Source organism: Melanostigma gelatinosum, assembly GCF_949748355.1.
Source record: "Melanostigma gelatinosum genome assembly, chromosome: 3".
Taxonomy (NCBI): domain Eukaryota; kingdom Metazoa; phylum Chordata; class Actinopteri; order Perciformes; family Zoarcidae; genus Melanostigma; species Melanostigma gelatinosum.
The window spans coordinates 18453909-18477995 of record NC_136636.1 but is presented as its reverse complement, the minus strand read 5'-3'; the positions used below and the strand labels follow the sequence as shown (position 1 = coordinate 18477995).

General features: G+C 40.6%; 2 protein-coding genes across 2 annotated transcripts in view; one reads left to right on the top strand and one right to left on the bottom strand.

The window, feature by feature from the left end:
• The first annotated feature begins 3892 nt into the window (after window positions 1–3892).
• Window positions 3893–24087, top strand: part of poc1a (POC1 centriolar protein A) — a 32378-nt gene continuing 12183 nt past the window's right edge. The window contains exons 1-9 of the mRNA XM_079266496.1: window positions 3893–3978; window positions 7426–7510; window positions 7654–7825; window positions 8071–8250; window positions 8457–8564; window positions 9358–9473; window positions 11032–11165; window positions 14535–14603; window positions 15057–15185. Coding sequence (XP_079122622.1) covers window positions 3964–3978; window positions 7426–7510; window positions 7654–7825; window positions 8071–8250; window positions 8457–8564; window positions 9358–9473; window positions 11032–11165; window positions 14535–14603; window positions 15057–15185 — 1008 coding nt within the window. The 5' untranslated portion in view covers window positions 3893–3963. The remainder of the gene's footprint in view (window positions 3979–7425; window positions 7511–7653; window positions 7826–8070; window positions 8251–8456; window positions 8565–9357; window positions 9474–11031; window positions 11166–14534; window positions 14604–15056; window positions 15186–24087) is intronic.
• Window positions 5510–6178, bottom strand: b9d2 (B9 domain containing 2). Its single transcript, XM_079297126.1, has one exon. The coding sequence runs from the start codon at window positions 6066–6068 to the stop codon at window positions 5541–5543; it is 528 nt and encodes a 175-aa protein (XP_079153252.1). The 5' UTR covers window positions 6069–6178; the 3' UTR covers window positions 5510–5540.

The following is a 24087-nucleotide window of genomic DNA, read 5'->3' as shown; positions in this document are numbered from 1 at the left end:
TGCGTGCGTGTGTGGTGTGTTATTGAATTACAACCCTACAGTCATTTTACAGCTATGTAGCTGTGGTTAAAAGGATTCCTGTTCATCAGTCTGTTTTACTTCCTCTTTCCTTCTCCGGATCATCTACTGGAAACGATCATCGTCCAACTGGGATTTTATTTTAAATTCAGGATGATGGTGAATCTGTGCAGCTTAAATGTTTTAGAGAAATATAAATCCTATTTTATGGTAATTTGTCATAGTTTTGTTGTTGTTTTTAGCAGTTGACTGAAATTGTTCAATTTCCAAATTCTTCTTATTTATTCATGCAAAAAAAAGGTTAGTGTATACAAGGCCAAGGGATATGTGCAATATTCAGTTGTGTAACGTTAATCAGCGTTGTTGACTCTTGATTATTGGATACTATCCTGTTTAAATAGCATGACATATGTGAATCTTCACTGGCTTCACATCCTTTTTTATCCAAAATCCAGTGCAACAACGTGCATGCAGAAATTACGAATCAAAATAAATACACGGGGGAATGCTTGAGACTCACGTTCTCATACTTGGCATGATAACTGATGTTTATAAAATAACAATATCACCTTTTTATACCAACTTCTGTGTATATGTAGTCATAAACTGTTCAGTGGCTCTACGAGTTTAACACATGTCCTCATTCATGAGCAATTCATGAGCATTGTTTCAGTTTTCTCTAAAAATAGACCAGCACTAGTTCGGCATTGTTGTGATGTCAGCCTTGCGTGACACTGGAATTTTTCTTAGTCAAATCCATTGTTCAAAAATCTATTGTGAGTTACCGGTACATAAGAGCCAAAAGAATTTAAACATGCTTTTAATAATAAATTATTTATGAGGCCATATCTCATCAAGTTTCGGTTTTTTTTGTTTCATTAACAGCATCTGCTGAAGGCTTTACATATATCCCCATGCCAACATCAAGCTTCTTTGAGCATTTTATTAACTTTGTACATAACTATGTATTTTATGAATAATAATCATTCTCACTCTCACTTACAGAAAATGAATCTGTTTATTTATTATGTAAAATCTATTCAGGAAGAGTATCAACCAAGAAACTCTTTGGTCTTTGGTTTCATACTTCATCCCGAACATGTTGTTGTCAGTAGACATTCACATGACGCACACGGTTCACACAAATTATTTCAAAGTGAGATCAGTTGTTGTTGTGAAGTCACTATCGGACACAATGCCTCAGCCTCGTAGGGATTTAAACAGTAGCACAAAATACCAGCAACAGAGAAGAACTTTTTATACATTCAAATAATACATTTGTTTAATTAAGTCACATTTTAATTTTGTTTTATCATATGTAGTGAGAGGGTCAATTTCAACTGACTCTTACATTTTAAAATGACACCAGCACACCGTCTCTGTATCACAGATCATTTTGAAACTTGTCTCCCCTCACAGGTCAGACAAACACTACGATCACCTACACAGATGATTACCTGAAATCTATCTATATTTCATATTTTTGCTAATTTAATTTATCATTACCCTGTTGGCATGACATTTGCTGAAGAGCGCATTATGACTTGTATGACTCGAAACTCAAAGTTTAAGACACGGGGCTTGAGTCAGTAGTACTTGAGTGCAAAGACTTGAGACCTCATTGTGACTTGGTACCACCTCTGCTCTTTACCTAACAATACAGAGTATTCTTTATGCGTTTTGATAAACATATGCATATACATATACACAAACATATACAACGACAGAAGGTCACATGGCTCCAGGTGAAAGTTCATTTTACAGCTATGTAGCTGTGGTTAAAAGGATTCCTGTTCATCAGTCTGTTTTACTTCCTCTTTCCTTCTCCGGATCATCTACTGGAAACGATCATCAGACATAAGAATGATGATGTTCTTGATGGGTTTACTCTGCAGTGCATAGAAAGGGTGCAGCGTGTTTAGAATTACTGTAACTTGACAAGAGAATGAACCCATGGGTGTGCCTGTCAAAACAGGCAGAAGGTGAAATGTGTTTCCATAGCTCTTCTGGAAAATGATTGATGCTCCTATTGGGTTGAACAAGAATTTCCATCTTCAGTGTGCAACAAACAGGCTCGACTTTGACTCACACGCACTATGGTTCGTAAAAGGAAGTAAATATCTTTAAAAAAGGAGAGAAATGAAGCTTAACAAAAGCCTCATCTGAAAAGGTTCAGTAGGTTTTGAGAACACATTTTGATAACAGCATCTGCTACCAGGTGAAAAGCAGCCAGTTTTTGTGAATACATCCTAAAACAGAAACATGGCTACATGGTGTGTAAACGATACGAAAACAAGATAATTACAAACAGTCATATGAGGTAACGAAAGGAATTTATGAAAGGTATTTGTGGTATGAATTGTTGGCAATGTGACATGGCAACCATCCACTTGAAACAACCCGCAAGGGATTTGATTAATGAAAGGCCTTGTTATGAGATAGAATAGGTCAACAGAGTGCACTATATAATGATGGAATTATCCTTGAAATAACACACTAGAATACTTACATCAGTTTTTGTCTGACTATGCAGTTTTGCTTACTGTTTCAACCTGCATACAGTGTGCTGATTTCATTCTAAATGATGACATATTTAGACGTATCTAATTGCCGGGCATATCTAATAAAACAAACAAGATTACACTTCAGATAAAGTGACCTGATTTGACCTTTATTCAACGAGGTTAACTATAGTGACAATACGATATACCTTCGCATAGGTGTTACACCAGGCTTTATTCCCAACCAGGCAGCCCGAAAGCTCCAGGCTTAAATGTGTTCCAACTGGTTTGTGCAATTATACATATGGGAATATGCACCACAATATGAACTGACACAATAAGGGCCTTACAGTGGGTCTTGCTTTATTATCATGAGAACTGTTGTCAGAATATATTTTTCTAACAGCAGTTGTGGAGGAAAGATTTTTACTTACAATACTCCACTACAAGTAATAGTCCTGCATTAACAATTGTGCCAAAGTAAAAGCACAGAAGAGTTTGCAACATGTACTAATAGTATCAAAATAGTACACATTATGAAGCATGTCTACTTTCAGTGTTAGATTATTGTTGTTGACTCATTATCACATAAGCATTTTAATGTTGTAGCCTGGCCAGGGCGAGACATTTTTAACTGCTTTATGTGCATCATATGTTAAAAATAATAACACTAAATGGTTGTCAGATAACAGTGATAGAGTAAAAAACTACAACATTTCCCTCAGATATTCTAGTGGTGTGGAAGTATAATGTGGAATGAAATTGGGTTGAAGTGCTTCAAATGTGTTTTTAACAGTCCTTGTACAAATGTAGTATTAGTATTTAGTATCAATACCAGCCTGGGTGATAGCTAAAGCCCATCACATATTCTCTTATTGCATGAAACAAACTTCTGTTTCAATTCGAGACAATGTTCATATATATTTAAGGACTTAAAAAATGAATTTGCGATATAACTCCATTTTCCACTTCCTTAACGCAATCACGACAGCCTGAATGGTAGATTTCTAACGGCGCTACACTGCTGACACCTAGCGGTAATGGTGCGTCACTACAATTAAAAATGAAAGTTTTCAGTCGAATATCTACATGGATTAATGTCATAATAAACTCATAATTGCTCAGATTGGTCATACTTATGCAATATTATCTCTCTGACATCGACGTTTTACTTTTACACATAAACGTTATCAACGGTAAATGTACAACTTTCCCTTTAAGGCATCTGACCGGAGGCTCAGCGCCCAATCGCGGCGCGTAAACTGAACTTTGTTGTTGTCAGCAACTACCAGCTAATACAGTTGTAAGCTAACGTTGGACTAACCAAACATTTTAGTTTGTCTCATTCACCGCAACAGAGAAGTAGACTTCAGTCACATTTCGGTTGCAACGGTGGCTTTCCACCGGCCGTGTGTCTCCTAACGTTCTCGTTAGATTAGGAAAGATGACTTCTTCACCGGTAAGTGTACGTTAAACTAGCTGTATGGCTGAAGTTGGTTTCTCATTTGTAGCGTCACAGTCGCTGTGTAACGTTATACTAGTAAAAGTCGATAGAAGCGATAAAGAGACATTAGATGATATGGGAACTTTTTCTCACACAGGTTGATCATAAACGAGGGTACTGTTACCCCTGTTGTTATGTGGCCTGGGTGAAATGTCTCGTAAACTTATTTCAGACACTGTTTTGAGTTAGAGGAGGCGCTGTGATTAATGTGTTTGTGGTCCAAATATGTCAATGAATGAAAGTGAATTATGTCACAGATGTGCAAATGTATTTTTTCAGGATATTCAGGACGTTACAAGTCTGTTCAGGTCTACAGCACAACTCTAGCAACAACAACAACAACAACAAAAAATACTATGACAAATGATAAGTCTGTAGTTTTGTGTTTTAAGTGAATTACTGTGCTGTCTGCCACGCTTTCATTGCAACCTACACCTTCACACTAGTGTAATAAACATAGCATGTAACGTTAATCATGACATTCAACTAGTCTGTATGTTCAATCATACTACTGAGAGTTTTTATAGGTGTCATATTAAGGTTGCAATTGCAGATTTGATAGTAATTCTGCTTTTGTAGCAGACAAACACCCATAGTTTGGGATGTAGGATGGGGGGAATTGAATGAAAACGTGAAAAGAGCAGTGAAGTGGGAGATGGTATATGTTGAAAGCGTGGGTTCATGAAGTGCTTTTGTTCTTCCTTCTCTGTAGAGTGTGTTAGGTGACTGCACATAGGAGCATTCCCAATACCTGCACATAAACTATTCCTGCTAAACTATGAGCACAGATGTTGAGCACATTATTTAGCATGCCCATGTAGATGGCATCTGTAGACCTTGGTAAATACATTCAGCAGCTTGAGTCAAGTTGTCATAAATATTTTGACAACTATAGTGCACTTGAGTTCTAATAACACCCTGGATCATGCCTGACTTGTATGTTCATAGCTGGCCACAACTTAACTCATCTGATGCTCCTATTTTACGCGTTGATTAGTAGCCTATCATAGTAATAATTCACCCACTTTGGCTGCATCATAAGCAATAGGTTTTCTCATCAATCAAGGTCAGTTTCTTTTTTTAAATCCACAAATATTAAAGAAAGTTAAATATGAGTTATGTAGTGTGATGTGTTGCTGGGGTCCGAGACTTCTTTGTTTTGGACCAGACAATTTGAGTATTACATTTTAAATACGTGTTAAGAACGTTCTATGTATCAATGTATAATGAAGATAAATATGATCCATAATTAAGAATGAACTGGTTAATCTGCATCCATTTACTACAACAACCACTGCTAATCTCAGCAAACATTGGGAGAAAGTGGATAATCACGACATATTAACAAGGAACCAACTTCGTTAAGACAATATTTTATTTATTTACATATCTAGCGTTAGTATAACATAAAAACAACACCAACGCAATTTAGAAAAAGTAAAAAAACGTAACTACAAAACCAATATAAAATATTAAATCCCTCTCAACTCCCCAAAGTCTTGTTTTATGTCACAGAGTTAACTCTCGACGCCATATTTGTCAAAGTGTCTCATGACGATGCCTAGCTCCAGCTCCACCGTCCCCATGGCCTCGGTGTGCAGCCTGTATCTGTCCGCCCCGCTGTAGATGAGGTCCGGGCTGCGGAGCTGCGGTCCTCCGCCGACAAACTTTTGCGCCAACTGCTCTTGCCAGGAGCCGAGCGGCCTCCAGGTCCCGCAGTTTATCCGGTGGTGTCCGGGGCTAGACGGGACGTGGCAGTACCCGTAACCGTACAACTCGCAGCGGCCGAAAGAGTCCTGGTGCCACACCTGGAGGTGAAGCTTTGGCCAGCCCTGGAGTCCCTTGGTCGCGTAGTGCAGATCGATGGGGTGACTCCAGTACGCCGTGTCTCCTGTTTGGGGGACATCCACCTGGGTCTGACCCTCCTTCAGCCCGGACAGGAGACGCCATGCTCCTCCCGTGTGGACTCCCCATTTGCAAAATAGACTGTTCTGCGGGAAACCAGTGGCCCCAACAATCTGGCCGATAATGTGGAGCTCCGCCATGATACCAATGTCCCCTTACACACACATGCAGCACGAGAGCCCTTTCTAGTCGTCCTCCGAGTTTAACCGCTAGCTTGATGGTTAGCAGAGACTAGCGCCACAGCTCTCGTCTCCCTGGTAACTGAGCCTCCTTAACCCTTTGGTGTTTCGCCCTGATTGAGGTTTTTCAGGCAGCACTTCCTGTTACAATGTCGACATGTCATGCATTCTTGAATGGCATTTAGACACATCAAGTACAACATTTGCAAAAAAGATTGTATAATTTTTGCAACAATATACCAGATATATAGCTAATTTTACTATAGCTAATTTATTGTGCCGTCACACAGTTGATAACTGCTGCCTGGCAGGACAAACGGAGGGCGTAAAGTTGTAAAAAATTACGTTTGCCGTGCTTCCTAGTTTGGCATCGTTTATGAACTAACATATGTGAATTGGAGAGAATAAGACATCGTTACGTGTTAATTCATCACAATAAACCAGTGAAGACGACTGAATTAAACTTCACAGCAAGTCTCAAAACGAGGGTTAATTTGTTGGTGTTGGTGGAGTCTAGAAACAAGTGACGCCGTGAAACAGCGCCACCCCACGGCAGTAGTACGTCTATATGTGGTTTCCACAATTTTTTTGTTTTGGGACTGTTTTTCATCAATAAGTTCAAAATGTTGTGGAACCCTTGCAATATATGACAAACCACAGAACTGCACCGGAAGGCCTTTCTTCCTGCGGCAATCAAACTCATCAAGCATTACAATTTCCCTCGGGAAGAAAAAAGTTGTATCTTACATCAAATATGGAAGTAATGGGCCTTCATCACATTGCTATCAAATGAAAAGCACTGGTATTAATACCATTTGCAATAACGCAGGCTTTTCACATGTCCCAGTATGTCATGGCAGTTTAACAGTGAGCTCCAGCCATCATTCAAGCTCTGCTTTTTCCTTCTGTGACACGCTAAAATACTTTAGTGAAAAAGCCCTGTGTTTGAGTGAACAAACACTTTCATACATTTGGCGACATAATGTATGGAGCTAAATTCTCAGTAGCATTTTTATTGTTTTGATTGTCATTATTTTACTGCTTGACTTGCCTACAAACTCTATTGAAAACAGAGTAGACTTGGCAGTGCAAACTCTAAACACATTGCAGAGAATGTAATCGGTTTTGAGCTATGGATGACAATAACGGGATTGTTTGCTCACGTTTTCAGGCCACTGCCAATCATGTCACCCACCCACACAGATTCAACTTTGATTGTTGCTTATTTAGACCTGACTATCTAATGCTGTTGAGAAATACTGTGAAACACGTTTTTAATACGTGGCTGCTGCAACCTGTCTCTCTGTTCTCCATCTAGTCGGATCCAACTCTAGAAAGACATTTCAAGGGCCACAGGGACAAAGTTACGAGTGTGGACTTGAGCTGCAACATGAAACAGATTGGTAACTGCTACTTCATTTTACTCTTTGTCTGTGCCCAGATCATTTGCTGCACCTGCTTGCTGTTTTCATTTTTTATTGTCCGCATGGTATGATTTCTACACAATGTGCTCAGTTCACGCTCCTGTGCTCCCTTCCTCTCCCAGCCACAGGCTCGATGGACTCCTCTGTGATGATCTGGAACATGAAACCTCAGATGCGAGCCTATCGCTTTGATGGACACAAAGACGCTGTCACTTCTGTTCAGTTCTCGCCCTCTGGCCACCTGGTGGCCTCTGCCTCCAGAGACAAGACTGTTCGTCTTTGGGTGCCCAGCATGTGAGTTTGGAAGTATTCAACCTTATTGTTTTTGATTACATATCTATCCTTTCTCATTATTATTGTTCTGCACTGGAAAGCTTTCACAAAGGACAATGGCGCTGACTCATAAAAACAACAAAACTAGACAGTTGTACTGAATCTCCTGCTTTTGCCAACACAGAAGAAGGCACACATTTCAGAGCACCCACTTGTTTCTGGTAATTTGTTTAAAACGTTGTCTCGGTGTTTGTGGGTGTGTACAGGAAGGCTGAGTCAACAGCTTTCAGAGCTCACACGGCCACCGTGCGCAGCGTTAACTTTTCTGGTGATGGACAGAATCTGGTCACAGCCTCTGACGACAAGACCATCAAAGTGTGGACCGTCCACAGGCAAAAGTTCCTCTTCTCTCTCAACCAGCACATGAACTGGGTCCGCTGTGCCAAGTATGACACACACACACACAAGCATACAGTTGTTAGATATTACTGGCTGCTGCAGTTATTTCTATTGTTGTATGTACATATAGATAAATTCCATACATTTCATTGTTTCACAACTTTGATGAATACACGTCACTTGTAAAAACTGAAGCTGAAGACGTAGACAATGGACAGTTTTTGATCTGTAATTTTCAATAAATCTTTTGCAGATTTTCTCCAGATGATCGTTTGATTGTGTCGTCCAGTGATGATAAGACTATAAAGCTGTGGGACAAGAATAGCAGAGAGTGTATTCATTCGTTCTGTGAACATGCTGGGTGAGCAATTAAAACCGAAAAAAAAGTATTTTATTTTAAATGTTGAATGTTTAGACTTTAGAGCAGAGGTCTTCAACAGGGGGTCCGTGGTCCACGTTTAAAATGAAAACATCAATTTGCATAGCTTGTTTGCATGATTATCATGCAATTGACACACAATGTTGATATTGGCATTGGTATCAGCTGACAAGGTGTGTTTATAAATGGCAGTGGCACGGCCCCCCCTACTCACTGTACCTTACACATGTTTAAAATAAAAACATGAATATATGAACCTGTGTATTATTTGAATAGCTTAGTATTGAATGCACAATAAAGAGGTATGTTTATACACGGCACTAGGCCCATTGAATATAAAACACAATATATATAGTCGGGGGTCCCTGCGCCATCTCTCTGTCAGCTGGGGGTCCTTGGCCTGAAAAACGTTGAAGACCCCTGCTTTAGAGCATTATTTACGAAGCATATACATATATATATATATTTTTTTTTTTGGCTTACTTTTACACTGTTGTGTCAGTAACAACACCTGAAAAAGGCTGCAGGTTCAATGTATTGTGTCTAAATCACTGTAAACCAAGGCACTGAACATCCACTCATTCATCACAGACTTGTGTTTGAAGTGTTTTTGAATTGTTTTGAAATATTTTAAAAGCAGCAAACATCTCAGGTGGGTGTTTCCAAGTAATATTTTAGATCAAATGTTAACCTGCTGGATTAATTAATTGCATGTACTGTTAAAGCTTGGCCAAAGGCCTAATTTCATTAAATGTCTTGTTTTCTTTCTCCCAAGTTATGCGAACCATGTGGACTTCCATCCCAGTGGAACATGCATCGCTGCAGCCAGTACCGACAACTCTGTGAAGGTGTGGGACATCAGATCACATAAGATGCTGCAGCACTACCAAGGTAAAGACAGTTAAAGGAAGTGTCTACTTTATAACGATGCCATTTGAACATGATGGTCAATTGCTACAGCAAAACCACAATTTCAATTCAATCGCTGTATATTCATATCTTTAATGCAAAGTCATTCATTTATTTAATGAACATTAATGGAAGCATTTACTCCATTTTTTTAAAAGCTTAAAACACTCAGTTTAGCCACTTTTGATGCCTTATTGATATTATATTAATATAAGCTTTACAACACAGGTGAGTTTTACGTACTTTTATAATATACTGGATCCCTAACACAGTAAAAGCACTTCAAAAAAGACAGCCCAGTGTTTGTGTTTGGGAGAAAAATGTCTTGACCTTATATGGCAAAAATTCAGAGTATTGTCATCCACTCCCACCCAGCTAAAGTAAAGCCTCACCTTTAAACACTGATGGAAATAACACCAAAGCTCCCGATTAAAGTGTTAATCAAGAGACTTTGCATATTCAATGAGCCCAATGTTGATGCCTTTTGTCAGTCTGCCTCTCGGTCTGATTGTTCTAATCAGCTCTCTTAAATGGATTTGAGTTGTGAGATCTAATAATGGATAATCACATCTGTCTGAGGAGACGGGGCATGAAGATAAAAGCTTTTCCTCTCCTCTCATGTCTTCCACTTTCCACAGGGCTTCACTTTACGTAATGTAAATCACCAACTGTGCCAGCCTAAAGTGTGGAATTGTGGTTAAAATGTGGTGTGGTTACTGTTGGATACCCATGAATCGTTGTGTATTTCAGTCATTTTGTTTGCTGTTGGGTGGTTAATTGAGCTGGTTTGATTTAATTAGGGTGTTTACCTCACTATCCTTGTATGAACCTAAGACATACCCAAATAGTACATCCCCCTGCTCCCAGTATAGTTTGATGCAGCCTCTCAGCACACCTTTTGCAGCTAGAGGTATGGGAACATATAATATATGTCATAGCATCTTGCAGCCAGCAGAGGGACCACGTGGCTCGTTGAATGTCTTGCTGTCCTGTCTCGATTCATTTCAGGTCCGAGGCTGTCTTGATTAGCTGCTATGGGCTGCTATACTCGTCGTATTGATACGTACTCATCTAAACCTGATGTTAAGCCATTCTCAAGTTACACAGCAACTGAGGCGCTGTGATATACAGCAGCAGTGCACTTCAGTGGGGTCCAGGCAACCTTATCAGCAAGCATCTGGCCTGCTGAAGTGCCCTTGAGCAAGACTCTGAACTCTTGAACGCCGCATATGTGCTGATATATTACTGGCATTGTCGTGTGGCATCTAATTTTCGAGGGGTATGGGAAAGGAAACGATTAACTTTAACTAACTCGATTGTGGTGATATTTAATATTCATAACATAGATCATTCTCAAAAGTTACATTTCTTTAAATTGCGTCAAAGTCATTGTTATTGTCATCATCATTTAAATCATAATGTTGAATAATTCCATGCTATTTAAGAGTCAGTTGAACATCGCACACAAGCACACGCAGTTAGTTCAGAGTAACAGAATGTCTATTCTGGTCCTGTCATAACGTTTGTGTGTGTGTTCCAGCCCACAGTGGTGTGGTGAACAGCTTGTCTTTCCACCCGGCTGGTAATTTCCTCATAACTGCGTCCAGCGATTCCACGATGAAGATACTGGACCTTGTAGAGGGCAAGCTACTGTATACACTGCACGGACACCAGGTAGACACACACACACACACACACACACACACACACACACACACACACACAGTTCAGATATCATACTCAGATATCAAACTGTGCAGTTAAAACCCAGTCATGATCATGATAGTTTGTCTGTAGTCTGCTCTGCTGCTCCTCAGTGTGTGTGTGTGTGTTTGGTGTGGACAGTGTGTGTGTTTGTCCTCTCCTTTGTGCATGTTGGATTCTGTAAAGTGTGTGAGAGTGTGTGTGAGGCCTTTTTTTTTGTAGATGGTGTATTTTAGTACTTGCCAGGCGAGCGGGCAGCCCACAGCCCACTCATGATGACTCATCTCAGGGTTGTTGGAAGGAAACAGAACTGTGTTCCTGCCTCCGTTCCTCAGGATCCTCTCCTCCTCTTCTTCTCTTCCTCCTCCTCTCTTGTTTCCGTCCCATGCTGTTTCTCTAACTTACACACTCCTCTCCGTGTGTTCTGGCGATGTTCTAGTATAGCCGCCATCATTGTGATCCTAATTTTCCTCCCTTGTCCTCCTCTATTAGCCCCCACCGCTCATGTACTCACATGTTGGCCGGCCGGGCTAGTCGGCCGGACGGCTCACTGACTGTATCTGAACAGCTGATGGACTGGCTTGCTGGCTAGTTGTGGAAATCAGTGGCTTGCCAATACCACATGTGGTCCGTCTGTTTATCTATCCCTCTGTACAGGTTGCCTGTCTCTCATCTCTGTCTCTTTTTTTTGGTCTGTTTCACTCATGCTTCTCTTCAACCCCTTGCCAAGACTCTTCTCTTTGTCAAGATGAAAAAAGCACTTTCCCCCCCTCCTCGCTTCACACCTCCAAATTTGTCATCTCCTTCACTTTGTCTCCATTTCTGTTGTTGTTCGTCGCCAATCCTTTGGTGCTGGGAGCTCTCAGGGTGTTGATGGTCCCTCCAGTCTCAAAGCTTGAAAATGGGAGAGACCCCCATCTGTTTGGTGTTGGTGTGTAGGTTGTGTTTATGTGTGCTTGTCTGTGTATGTGCGTGAACTGTATGTGAAAACACTCTGAGGCTCTGAGGGAGTGGGGTTTTTTTCTGTTGCATCCGTCAAACGTGTTGTTTACCTTGCCTCAGGGGTTACCTGCTTACCTGGCTGGGTAGAATCAGCCTAATTTAGGTTCATTTCTCTCTATGCTCCGCTGTCTGACAATTGACAGTATGATCCAAATCTTTTTCATGTAAAAAGTCCTCAACTACCGGTACACTTTAGCTTTGAAAGAGATTACATGCTTCAGTTTTTACATATTTATATGTACTCCTGCTTGAAGCTGGTTATAGGGTGGGACATGTCAGGTGAAAGTAAGTATGGCAAAGATAATCTATGATCAGATTTTAGTGGTTAGAATCTCAAAAATTGACCGTATCTATTGCCTCTCAACGGCTCTTAACATGGCTAGAAGCTAACGGAGCAAACAGCGCTAGCAGTGCAAACAACAACAACAGTGCTGACAGAGCTAACAGTGTTTACCTGACAGTGTGATTGGCTATTACCGCCGCAAGAAAGCAGTGCAGAGCCGCTGTCGTGAGCCGCTGTCGTGACCTGGAGCATGCTCACATGCACTAACATGCACTACTCGCTTGGCTGTGTCAACAAATCACATAGAACATCTGATTACAACACACATAGAGGGAGAGTGACTTCATTCTCTGCTAACGTAGACATTACTCCAGTATATCTTTACACAGCAAATAGCTGTTTGCTGCAATATTAGTGCTCTGAATATTTAATATAGAACCTTTAATATGCTACTGAGAGTAATATGTGTGTGTAGGGGCAGAAAAGGGCAGAATGTGCTCTGTCTCTCTCTCTCTCTCTCTCTCTCTCTCTCTCTCTCTCTCTCTCTGTCTCTCTCTCCCTGTGTCTGTCTGTCTCTCTCTCTCTGTCTCTCTCTCTCTGTCTGTGTGTCTGGACATGGCATGTGCCGGCCTGGCAGCAGGCATTAGTCAGAGAGCACAGGCAGAACATGCTGTCTGTCAGACTGTCGCGTTGCCATAGAGACAACTGTCTGCTTCTCTCAGGTGCTTCTGGGAAACCATTCCTCACCCAAACCAGCCTGTCTGGGTGCCAGGCACAGGACACACAGCTCCCATTTTCTTCCCAGCAGCCTCCCTGTCGGTGTCTTTCCCCTTCTTTTGTTTGTTCTCTCCTTCATCCTCTCTTTGAACACAGTCAGAGGGCTCAGGCTGCCATCATTTACCCCATTTTGAATTGTGAGCTAGAGAAAAGAAAGAAAAAGCCAGAGCGTGATTTCTGACTTTTTCAAGCTGGATTCGGTCTGCGCTCCAGGTTCATACAAGCTCTCTCTCACACACACACACACACACACACACACACACACACACACACACACACACACACACACACACACACACACACACACACACACACACACACACACACACCTACACCTACACCTACACACACGCACACACACACACGTCATGTCAAAGTCCTGACATCAGCAGGTGATCCTTTTTTGGCTCCAACCATGTGTGACCTCACCTCACCTGGGTCTCTGCTTCCTGTTATAATTGCTCTGCCACATCTCCACCCCCCCCCCACCCACCCCCTCCTCCACAAACTCACACACATGCAAGAGCTTCAGCTCTGACTGAGCATAAAGACAAAGGAGAACGGTTTCCTCAACAGAAATGCTTAATCCTTTCCAGCTCTCTTCTCGTCTCTCTGTGTGTAATATTTAGAAGTGTGTGTTTTGTTCGTTTTTGTCGTGTTTTCTTGCCCCCGTATTTAACATGAACAACTACACTTTCACTGCAGCTATGTTGCTTGGCAGAAAAGAAACATTTTTAATTATTCATATTTTCCAAAGTTACTATATGTAGGGTTTGAAAATGAATGAATGAGCTGAATGAAATTCACAGACTACACAATTTTCACAGGGATTGCTTCATTCTTTTGTTTACGGCTGCAACTAACAAATATTTATATTGTTGATTTGATGAATTGTACTATTTGTATTATTGATCTCGTAATTGTTTTGAGTCCAAAACCGACAGACATTCCGTTTGTGATCACATACAACAAAGAATAATTAAGCAGTCATCACATTAGCAGCTGATTCATTGATTCTGTTCGATTGACCAATGGTTTCAGCTCGCTTCGTGAGATTTGCACTAGATTACTACAGCAGAGATCTGCCCGTGCTTTATGTATATTTCAATTTTTTGGAGCAAAAAGTTACGTAACAACAATACCATTGCTTTTCTTTTCAACTTGAATAAACAGTTTGCAGCTCATAGTTTCAGGATGCTTCTCTTTGTGATAAACATAAGGCTATGATGATATGATTATACCGTATGGTCACCTCCATGTCTTTGCCTCTGCTCCAGGGTCCAGTGACCGGTGTTGCCTTCTCCGGGACAGGAGAGTACTTTGCCTCTGGAGGTTCTGATGAACAGGTGAGGATGTGGTCTGATAACTGATCCTAAAATGTTGAATTGATATTTTCCATTGACTGGCTATATTATGTGACCACTGACAGTGATATTGATGAGTATATTGACAGTTTAATCTAATGTTTTATTTTATTTAACCTTTATTTATCCAAGATGGCCCCTTGGGATTTAATATCTCTTCTCTCAGGGCATCCTGGCCAAGACAGCAGCATCCAAATTTTACACATAAAAGAAACAAGTAACAGACTTAATCAAACAACACATTACAAGTTAGCCGTGTCATTCAGTACCAGGACAAATACAATCTGTTTAAATAGTCCTTCATCCAGTTGCATGCTTATAAAATCATCTAGTTTACAGTTTATGAAACAACACTCGTGAAAGAGCTTTTTTTTCATTCCTTGTACATTAGATTATTGGTAATTTGACTTTGGTGTATTATTGTGGAATGAACAGGTAATGGTGTGGAAGAGTAACTTTGACTGTGCCGGAGGCAGTGACGGTGTCAGGCTGCAACATGGAACGACTTCCAGCTCCACGGCTCAGCCCTCCGTTGACTCACATCCATCTGCTCTCCGCAGCGAGGTGAGTTCAGACAGCTGGAGACAACCACAGCAAGCCGACAGCAAATCTACTTGGATATCCCAATTATATCCGGCATTTTATGCACTTATTTTTTTATCCAAGACACAAAACACACAGCATATATCCTTTCCTTGCCCTAACACACTTAACCCTGATGTGCACGAATGTCCTCAGTTAATACATCTGTACCTAGTGTCCTCATCAGGAAGTCTCTACGTCATGTGCTTTTGATTGTTAACTAATGTCAAAATGAGTTTTTTTCTGACTTCGACTTTTGTCGGGCAGCATTGTTTCAGTAGATTTTTACTCATCTATTTATTTTGGCATTTTCTGTTTTATTGGATACTTTTGACAGTGAGGATGTTATTGCAGTCATTTGGTACGCATCCTGCCGACTGGACTTGTGTGAATAGACATGCTTTACATGTCAACCTTCATCCTGTTGGAGAGGCTGACATACAAGGTGCTTCTTGCTCATCAGGTTCTAGTCTAATCATTTACACACACTCAAGGCACAGTCTTTGGGAGTGACTTGGGGTTCAATATCTTGCTCAAGGACACTTCAACATGCGGACAGTCTTTGGGAGCTGGGGATCAAACAGCCCATCTTCCGATTAGTGGACGACCCGCTTCAACTCCTCAGTCGCAGCCGCCCCATCTTAGCCACTAAATCACCAGCACGCTTCATATTTCAGTTAGTTTTGCTGGTTTAAAATGTTTAAGGTTGATTATAGCACTATGTGATCATCTGGAACGTTCTGATTTCAAGCCCATGGACAACATAGAAATGATTTCGACATTCGTAGAGGTTTACCTGGCGTGCCACTAAAACATACATTTTTTCCTGAGGGTTGCTCAAGCTCATGAAGACTTCAGAAATATGTACCGTAAAAGCAGGGTCATTTTATAGTTTCACCAACAGGGTATACACACACACACACATGTACACGCACTACACTAACCCATTGAAACAAGTGTGCATACACATTTGCGTGCATGTGTGGCATTTAGCAAAAAAAAAGTGAACAGAAAGAAATTCATGCAAATGCACAGGTGCCCCTCGGTTTCTCATGCTGCCAGTGCGGCTGGCTCATTTCCTCCCTGCACATCCTTCCTTTGAAGTCTGCAGTGTGGCCCAAAGCTACTTTCATATCTCTAATGCAGGAAGCAGCCACCTATTCCTGCATCTACACTTTGACATGGAGGATGTTTTTTTGCCATCTTTCTGACCACATGAGATTATGAAATATTAGTCTCTGCTCAGTTTATGTCCTCAAAAAATATAGAGATATTTTACTGTGCAATAGGTACATTTTGGATCATGGTAAATGAAAACAGTAGCAATGAAGTATGAATATTTTCAAACACTGTGATTACTGCAGTTATTTTCTCTTGTGAATTAGAGTGTTGAAATGAGGCTTGCAGTGATGTGTGCCGTAGTAGAGTCTTTCGGGCTATCAGCTTTTTCCTGCTCCAAACTATCGTTATTATATCGCCCGCTATCGCCTCTATGTCGACCTCTACTATCTGTTACTGTTTTTATTTAATTTTCTAAAAGGCTTGGACATTCTGGATATTATGAGTCAATAAATGCCAAAGTCAGTTATACTATAAAAAATATTCAGATGGAAGCCTTCCAGACACTAAAGCTCATTTTGTGGCGGCGTCGCCTCCATTTTCGTGACTAATTCCATAGAATATCAGTAGGAGTCTCTACTTGCTCTGATTCCACCACACCCTTGTTTGACTGCTTGTGTGAATCAGTCCATTGACAAAGTGTTCGTACATCACAAAAGCTTGAACATGTCATGAAACCTAGTATTCATATTTTAAGTGTGGGTTTACTTCAGGTGTCTCCAGACTAAATGCAAAGCTGCTGTCGTGAGAGTTCAGGCTGATGTATTATCAATAAACACACACAATGGGAGAAGCAGGGGTATTATTATTATTATTATGACATTTTAACCTCGGAGATAAATGATTAGAAACCAACTGAAAATGAGAGAGTAGTGCAGCTATTAGTGATGTTTAAATATTAAAAGACCTTGTTAGATGTCACACACACACACGCACACACAGGTACACTCACACACACAAAGGGGACAGGGTGTCACCGGCTGGCTGGGGAACCAATGGTTTGGATTTCGACCGCTTTGACTGCTACAGTGTTACTTACATCAACAAGGGCACAGCAGAGGTCCTCTCTGTCTCATGCTCTCTCTCACACACACACACACACACACACATACCCTCCCTCATATTGATCGCACTGCTAGAAGTTAAGATCCACCAAAGATGTATGACAAGTAAATAACAGATGTGATGCGTCATGATTTGCCTAATGAAAGATGACACAGTACAAGTTACGGCAATAGTATGAAACGGTAGACACTTCCTGTCTCCTAAGTGGGCGTGGCCTAATGTATTTATATTTTCTTTTGCTAACATTAAATATTTATAGCCATATCAAGCATAAGAGAGAAGAGATATTGGTGTGTCGAACAAAGAAAATGCCATTTTAGTCTAAGAATGTTCAAAATGTATGTGGCTTGTGAAAATAGGGTCCAATATTTCCTTTGGAGCGAAAGAATTGGTCCGAATCTGCACAATCGTTCATTTCTCCCATTGGAGTGAATAGCCTCAGGACCTGCTGATGGTCTCTTAAAGGGGCGGGGCAAGAGTGAAACCCAAGTGACATGGGTTCAGGAAAATGTTCCCTCAGAAACTTGTCCAACAAGACATCAGATATTTCTCTACCGAGACCAAGTACATGCAAGCGTTAAAGCAGCATCAGCTATGAGAAGGTGGTTACTTCTAACACCTCCTTCACATTGACTAATTTCCTTTCAGCACCTCTTTTGTTCATGCCATCCATGGACCATTTGGGGCTCTTTTTCTTCTTCTCTGTGTGACTGTGCCTTTCTCTCTCTCGCTGCTGCGATACAGGATTGTAAATTGACTTTAATAGCTTTTCCACTCGACAGCCGTTATTACAGATGTGCCTCAAAGGGTGATTAGAAAATGGGCAGTTTGATCTGGGAGAGAGAAATGATTAATGCAATGCTTAAAACGTATTCTCTTCTTCTGAGAACAACTGTTCTCGTAAAACTGAACCCTTTCTTTGGAAAACTTATTTATTTTTATTTTTTTAAATACAGCTGTCTGAAGCTACGACACTTCACATCTGCTTGATTAAGATCAAAGTGCAAAATGGTTTAACTGGTTTATTTTTGGCTGCTTACCTTGTAGAGAACACATGTTTTGACGAGACACATAAGCGATAAGTATGCTATTATTTCATATTTGCATATTCTGGATTGACTTTGCAAAAATGACAATTGCAATAGCTATTAAAAAAAAGTCTCATTCATTTCTATGACCATGGTGATGCAGTTTTTCAACATGTGGATGAAGTGCATGCAAAGCGTTTCAATGGCTGAGTAGATTCTAAACACAGAGCTATGAATAGGCTCCACGATGTAGAACAGAATCTATACACAAACGTTTCTGCAAAAGCTGCAATGCTACTTGCTTATAACAATTAGGTTGGCTAGTGGCTACATATTAGATAAGATTAGATTAGACTGATGGAGGGGAACATGTCAAAATCTCATTTTGTTGACTGTTGCATGTTAAACATGTTACTAATTTTGCTGTTACCATTACAGCTTCTTGTTCAGTGTCAAAATAAAAAATACATGTTTAGAATTATTAGAACGATAATACTACATGCTGCTTCGGTATTTGACTTCACACACTATAATTTTCTGCGAATACCAAATCAATATCTTTACTGCTACAACTACTATTCAAAAAATGCTCTATTATTTATTCCCTGTTAGTTTAAGCACACACACACACACACTTTAACCTGAGTTTGTTCCTGGCAATAACATTACTTTCATCCTCTTTTATGAGTTGTCATCTGCCAGTCGTCACAGTTACAGTAATGGTAGTAGCTGCACCTGGAAGTGCCAGCGTCTTAGATTTTCCTTTTCATGTGTTATTTATCCATTCATAATTTATTATTAATACAGGCCCTTTCATCTCTCATAAACTGCCTCAAGTCTCAGACACGTGTTGCCCGAGAGGAAGCAGAGAGGAGAAAAATGTCACCAGCTCCCCTAAATGTGTTCCTTTCCTTCCCCTAGAAAGAGTATTCAAAGGCTTACGAGTTTAAAAAGAGGGACTAAAACTCAGAGAGATACTCTAATTAAAGCTGAGCGAATAATCTAATTAAAACCATTGCGATGTAGTAGAATGCAATTTTCAAACGCGAGGGTTCATTCTTATGAATGCTACGCAATTCAACCAACCAAAGGGTCAGAAACACCTGGGCCCTACGCTGCATGTGACGTATGCGACGAGAGTAGATGAAGTAAACAATACAAACGCCACAACTTCAACTCAAGCTTTGATGCTATCTACTACCGTGTGAGAATGACCTCGACAGAACCAAACGCCAAAGAGCAAAAGGGAGTTTAGTCGGTTGTATTTATTTGGGTTTAGACAAGACGATGCTGGACAGAGTCAGATATGGTCACAAGGCAGTGTCTGACAAGTGCATGGCTAAAGACCCGACTACCAGTGTGTCAAGTAGGCTGACTACCGCCCAGCACAGATCATTGTTGTTTATGTTTAGAGGGGCGGAGCCATAATCATAACTGACTGGAAATCAGTGAGATTGTTCATTATTTTGTTGCACTACTTTTCTCTAATGTCATTCAGCCCTGACTTTAATGAAGGTGAAGTGGATCTAATGTGATGTTGTAAATTAACTTGTTTTCAGAGAGGCTTAGTGGAATAAACAAGATGTTCTTTCTGAAAGCAGCCGTGAAAGTATAGTCGTTGAACGCTAATGCAGCTCATACGTCCAAAAGCCAGACTGCAAACTAATTAAAGAGAAGCACAACACTCAGGATGAACCTTCATGTGTATGTGTGTGTGTGTAACATTCACAAACTTTTTTTTAAATTTTGCTAAATGGTTACTATTTAGGAATTTCAGATTAAATTGTACTTGAAAACTGATTAAAACTAAATTGATACAAGTTTTGTAGGACATAAGCTCAGTCAAGCACTAAGCACCTGTTGTGACCGTTATTATAGTACACATAGCTGCCCGGTAGCTAAAGCTAAAACAGTCATACAACAGTACAGCAATAAATCCTGCCTTCATGAAGGTTAAATGGTTCAGTTTTCGTTGAAACTGTTTTAAATAGGTGTTGAATCAACTGTGTGGTCATTTTGGGGGATGTAGCATGTAGTGCTGCTGAATTGTATTGCATCATATAGAGAGGTGTTTCTTTTAATTAGCCTTCCCTTATTAATATATGACAAAATATTGAATCACACGTCAATATAAAGCAATAGAATTGAAGCTCTCCAAACAAACAACCACAGCAATGAAACCTACATAAGGGTAGGATGTATTGCAGGACTGTTCTATTAAACTGTATTGGCGCTAGCTAGGTGTCTAATAAATTCAAATTTCTCCCGAACAGCATTTAACAACTTCATCTTCCTCGAGGTTTTGACTGTGTCTAACACTCATGGGATATGTTGTATTTGTATGCATGCTAAAAAATACAAATACATAAATAATATTATGATATTAAATGCTCTTCAAAAAAGACAAATCAAAGAATCTCTGTGAGATAATTGTCGGCCGAGGCTCGTGGTGCAGAGACTGGCATGGAAGGCGGGCAGGGCCACAGCCCTTTAGTCCAATGTGAATTGTCTAATGTGACCTTCCCTCCTTGCTATGATGAACATCCAGTATTACACACAACCGCCTTTGGCTGTAATTCATTTCACCAGGAAGAAATTGACTAATGAGACAGCGATGCCCTGTTTATTCGTTCGGAGGCAAAGGCCACCCATGGCTGCTGCCCTCTCAGAATCACATGGGAGCCCGACAGGGATTTCATAAAATGGCTAATTTGATATCCTGATCCATTAATGCACTTGGATGCGAAGCTCCATGATAATTTCTCAGTGATGGGCACTGTACCAGCAACATGTAGGCCTATTTGTTAAACACAAGTGTAGACCATGTGATTGTCATACAAGCATAAAGTTATGCAGTGTTTATTGCTGTAACTTAGTTTTCTTTTTGCGTTTCACATGTAGCCTACATCAATCTGACAGTGGTGTTTCACCAAAGTGGCAAAAACATTATAAATGTTGCTGTTTTGCATATAATCCACACTGTAAACAGTGTCATTTTGCTTTTGACAGAAGCCATTTCACTGAATGGTGCACATTATGTTTTACATATGGTTTACATATATTACAGATGTCCACCAGTAAAATAAGCAACTCAGTCATTTTACTGTTGGTTTAAACTCCTTGGTCACTTTGTTAGCTACTATATAATCTAATACAATCCACTACAACAGCTCAGATATGAATGTTTAGTTTTTGTAAAAAACTTTCACAGAGGTGTTGATTCCACTATGTGTTTATTATTGACGTTGAAGTTTGCAGTGCTGTACATGCATGCATCTATGCATGAAGCCATTCATTCACACAACGACACACACTTACGGAGTCAAACACATATTCATATCCTTTATTAATCCAGACCTTATTTCACTTCAAATGAGAAGAACAGTTATTTATGTATTTCTATGTAGTGTTTATAATCCATCCAGTTGAATTTGAAAACTGAGTAACAGTTTGTTAAAATATAATTGATGTGTACTTTATTTGATTTGACAGTTGTTGACTACACAGACGTTGTTACTGCTATTAGGCTTCTTGAATATATTTATATATATATGGCAGTAAATAGTGCGAGCTAGATATTATTGTAATGTTTCGGACCTTTGCCCGAGGAGATTTTCTCGATCTGGACCTTTTGGAATACCCCTGCACTCAGCCATCTTTTAAAATGAGGTCCCTCCAGCTAAACATTGAGAGTGTGTGTGGTTCAATCAGGCTGTCTCCGTGCTCAACACAGCTGAGCAAATCTGTGTCTGTGTGTGTGTGTGTGTGTCTGCGCGCGCACGTGCGTGCCAACCATTGCTGACAGGCAGATCAGCGCTCTCTGATCACATCCGCCCTAATCCCCTCCATCCATCCCCACCTCAACCCCCTCCCCCCTTCCTGTCTCTAGCTTCACATCTGGGTCTCTCTCCCACTCACATGTGCAGACAGACCAGCTGCACACTCACAGCAGGCTTCCCTCCACAGTGCCACACAAACACACACACACATCACTGCACAACCTCGGCTCGGCTTTTGTGATGTGGATTGGAGAGTGGGGGGGGGGGGGGGGGGGAGGGAGGGTGTTCTGAGACTGCAGGAGCTGTATGAACATCTATCTCTTACAGGCAGCTGTAACTGTGCTACAGCAGACCAAACTTTACTGGCACTCTCCTTAATTAAAGACTCAACAAGCAGTGACACAATATGTGAGGATGTAAAGATCTCAGAGCATTGCGCTGAAGACTGCAGTTTCTCATACGGTTTGTGGTTGTGTGTGCTCGTTTTTAAGGTGCTGGTACGGAGAGGCAGGTGGTATTGTTCTGACAGCAGGAGTTGAATGCATTTAACAGCATGGAATAGAGGCAAATGCAGGGGGTGTGACAAGGGAGCATAGGAAGACAAGATTGCAATTGAGTTAAAAAGAGCTAATGGTCCAGTGAAGTGAGAGAACATCCGGGAGAGGGAAAGGCAGCAAGTGGGTGAGCACGTGAGCCAGCCAGCCATCATGAGCGCAGAGGAGACAAAAAGAAAAGATCGTGATGGGAAGCGGAAGCATGAGAATAATGAAAATGTAACAGCCATTAACACCTGTTGATCCTTGTTACACTTAAGACAGAGAGAAGGTTTGAAAGAGATGGGGATCAGAAGAGATGTGATTGTAGAGGCAGAGAAAAGAGTAGCAGGAAGGGATGTAAGTGAGGCAAACAGTCAGACAGAAATGGAAAAGTGAGAACGAAGTATTATTCAGTTTGGTTTTCAGTTTAGTTTGGTGAGAAACGCCCTCCCTCGTCCATTCTGCAAGCTGTAGCAAAGCATAAGTCAGCTCTGATTCACAGCGCATCTTCATTCATCAAAAAGCGTCACTCGCAGTTTGTCACGAAATGTTTGCTCCACTGTAATTAACTGAGATGTCAGCAGTTGATGAAAACATTTGTCTACTTCTTATGGTTATATTATTATGACACATCCACACTCCAGCTTTACCTAGAGAGAGATATTGTTTCTTTAATATTTTACTTGATAATTGGTATGATTAATTGTCTTCTTCCTGTAGATAAGTGCATGCATCATTACATTTAAACGTCTCGAGTGATGCTACAATGGAGTTTAGAAGGGGAGAGGCCCTTTGTGTTGGCTCACCCTTTTCAGTGGAGTCACTGCGTTCCTTTGAAAAATGTTGATGCATCAGTCTGAAGTGCTGACTCAGGTATAGCCCTACAGTTTATTCGGAGAACATACAGATGGACAATTCCAAGAAAATATTTACTTGTGATTTTACATACTGAATATTTTCTATACATTAAATTACAGGCCTGTATTTGCGGTTATAAAGAGATATGATTGTGCCAAGCATAATTACAAACCACAAATAAAACTAGACATTTTGACAGTGTTTCTTGTACTTGGTGCACATCCCACACCCTGATCTCCCTGTTAGGATAGAGTTACATTATCGGCATTTTATTTTGAAAAGGCCTTGTATTGAGCACCCTGTTAATATCCAATTATCTTCTGAAGCTTTTCTTAATGTACAGTGAGAGTTTGGGGCTTTTATTTTGAAGAAAAACAAGCCTCATCCTGAGCTTTAAGATACAATTGCTCTATGGGGCTTTTATTTTGAAGGGGGGGGGGTCCTGATTGGAGTAATGGCGCTCAGGCTGGTAGGAAGGGGTGTGTCTATTCAATCATTC

Excerpts from the sequence above, each read along its gene's own strand:
- b9d2 (XM_079297126.1), bottom strand. The coding sequence starts at position 6,068 with ATGGCGGAGCTCCACATTATCGGCCAGATTGTTGGGGCCACTGGTTTC.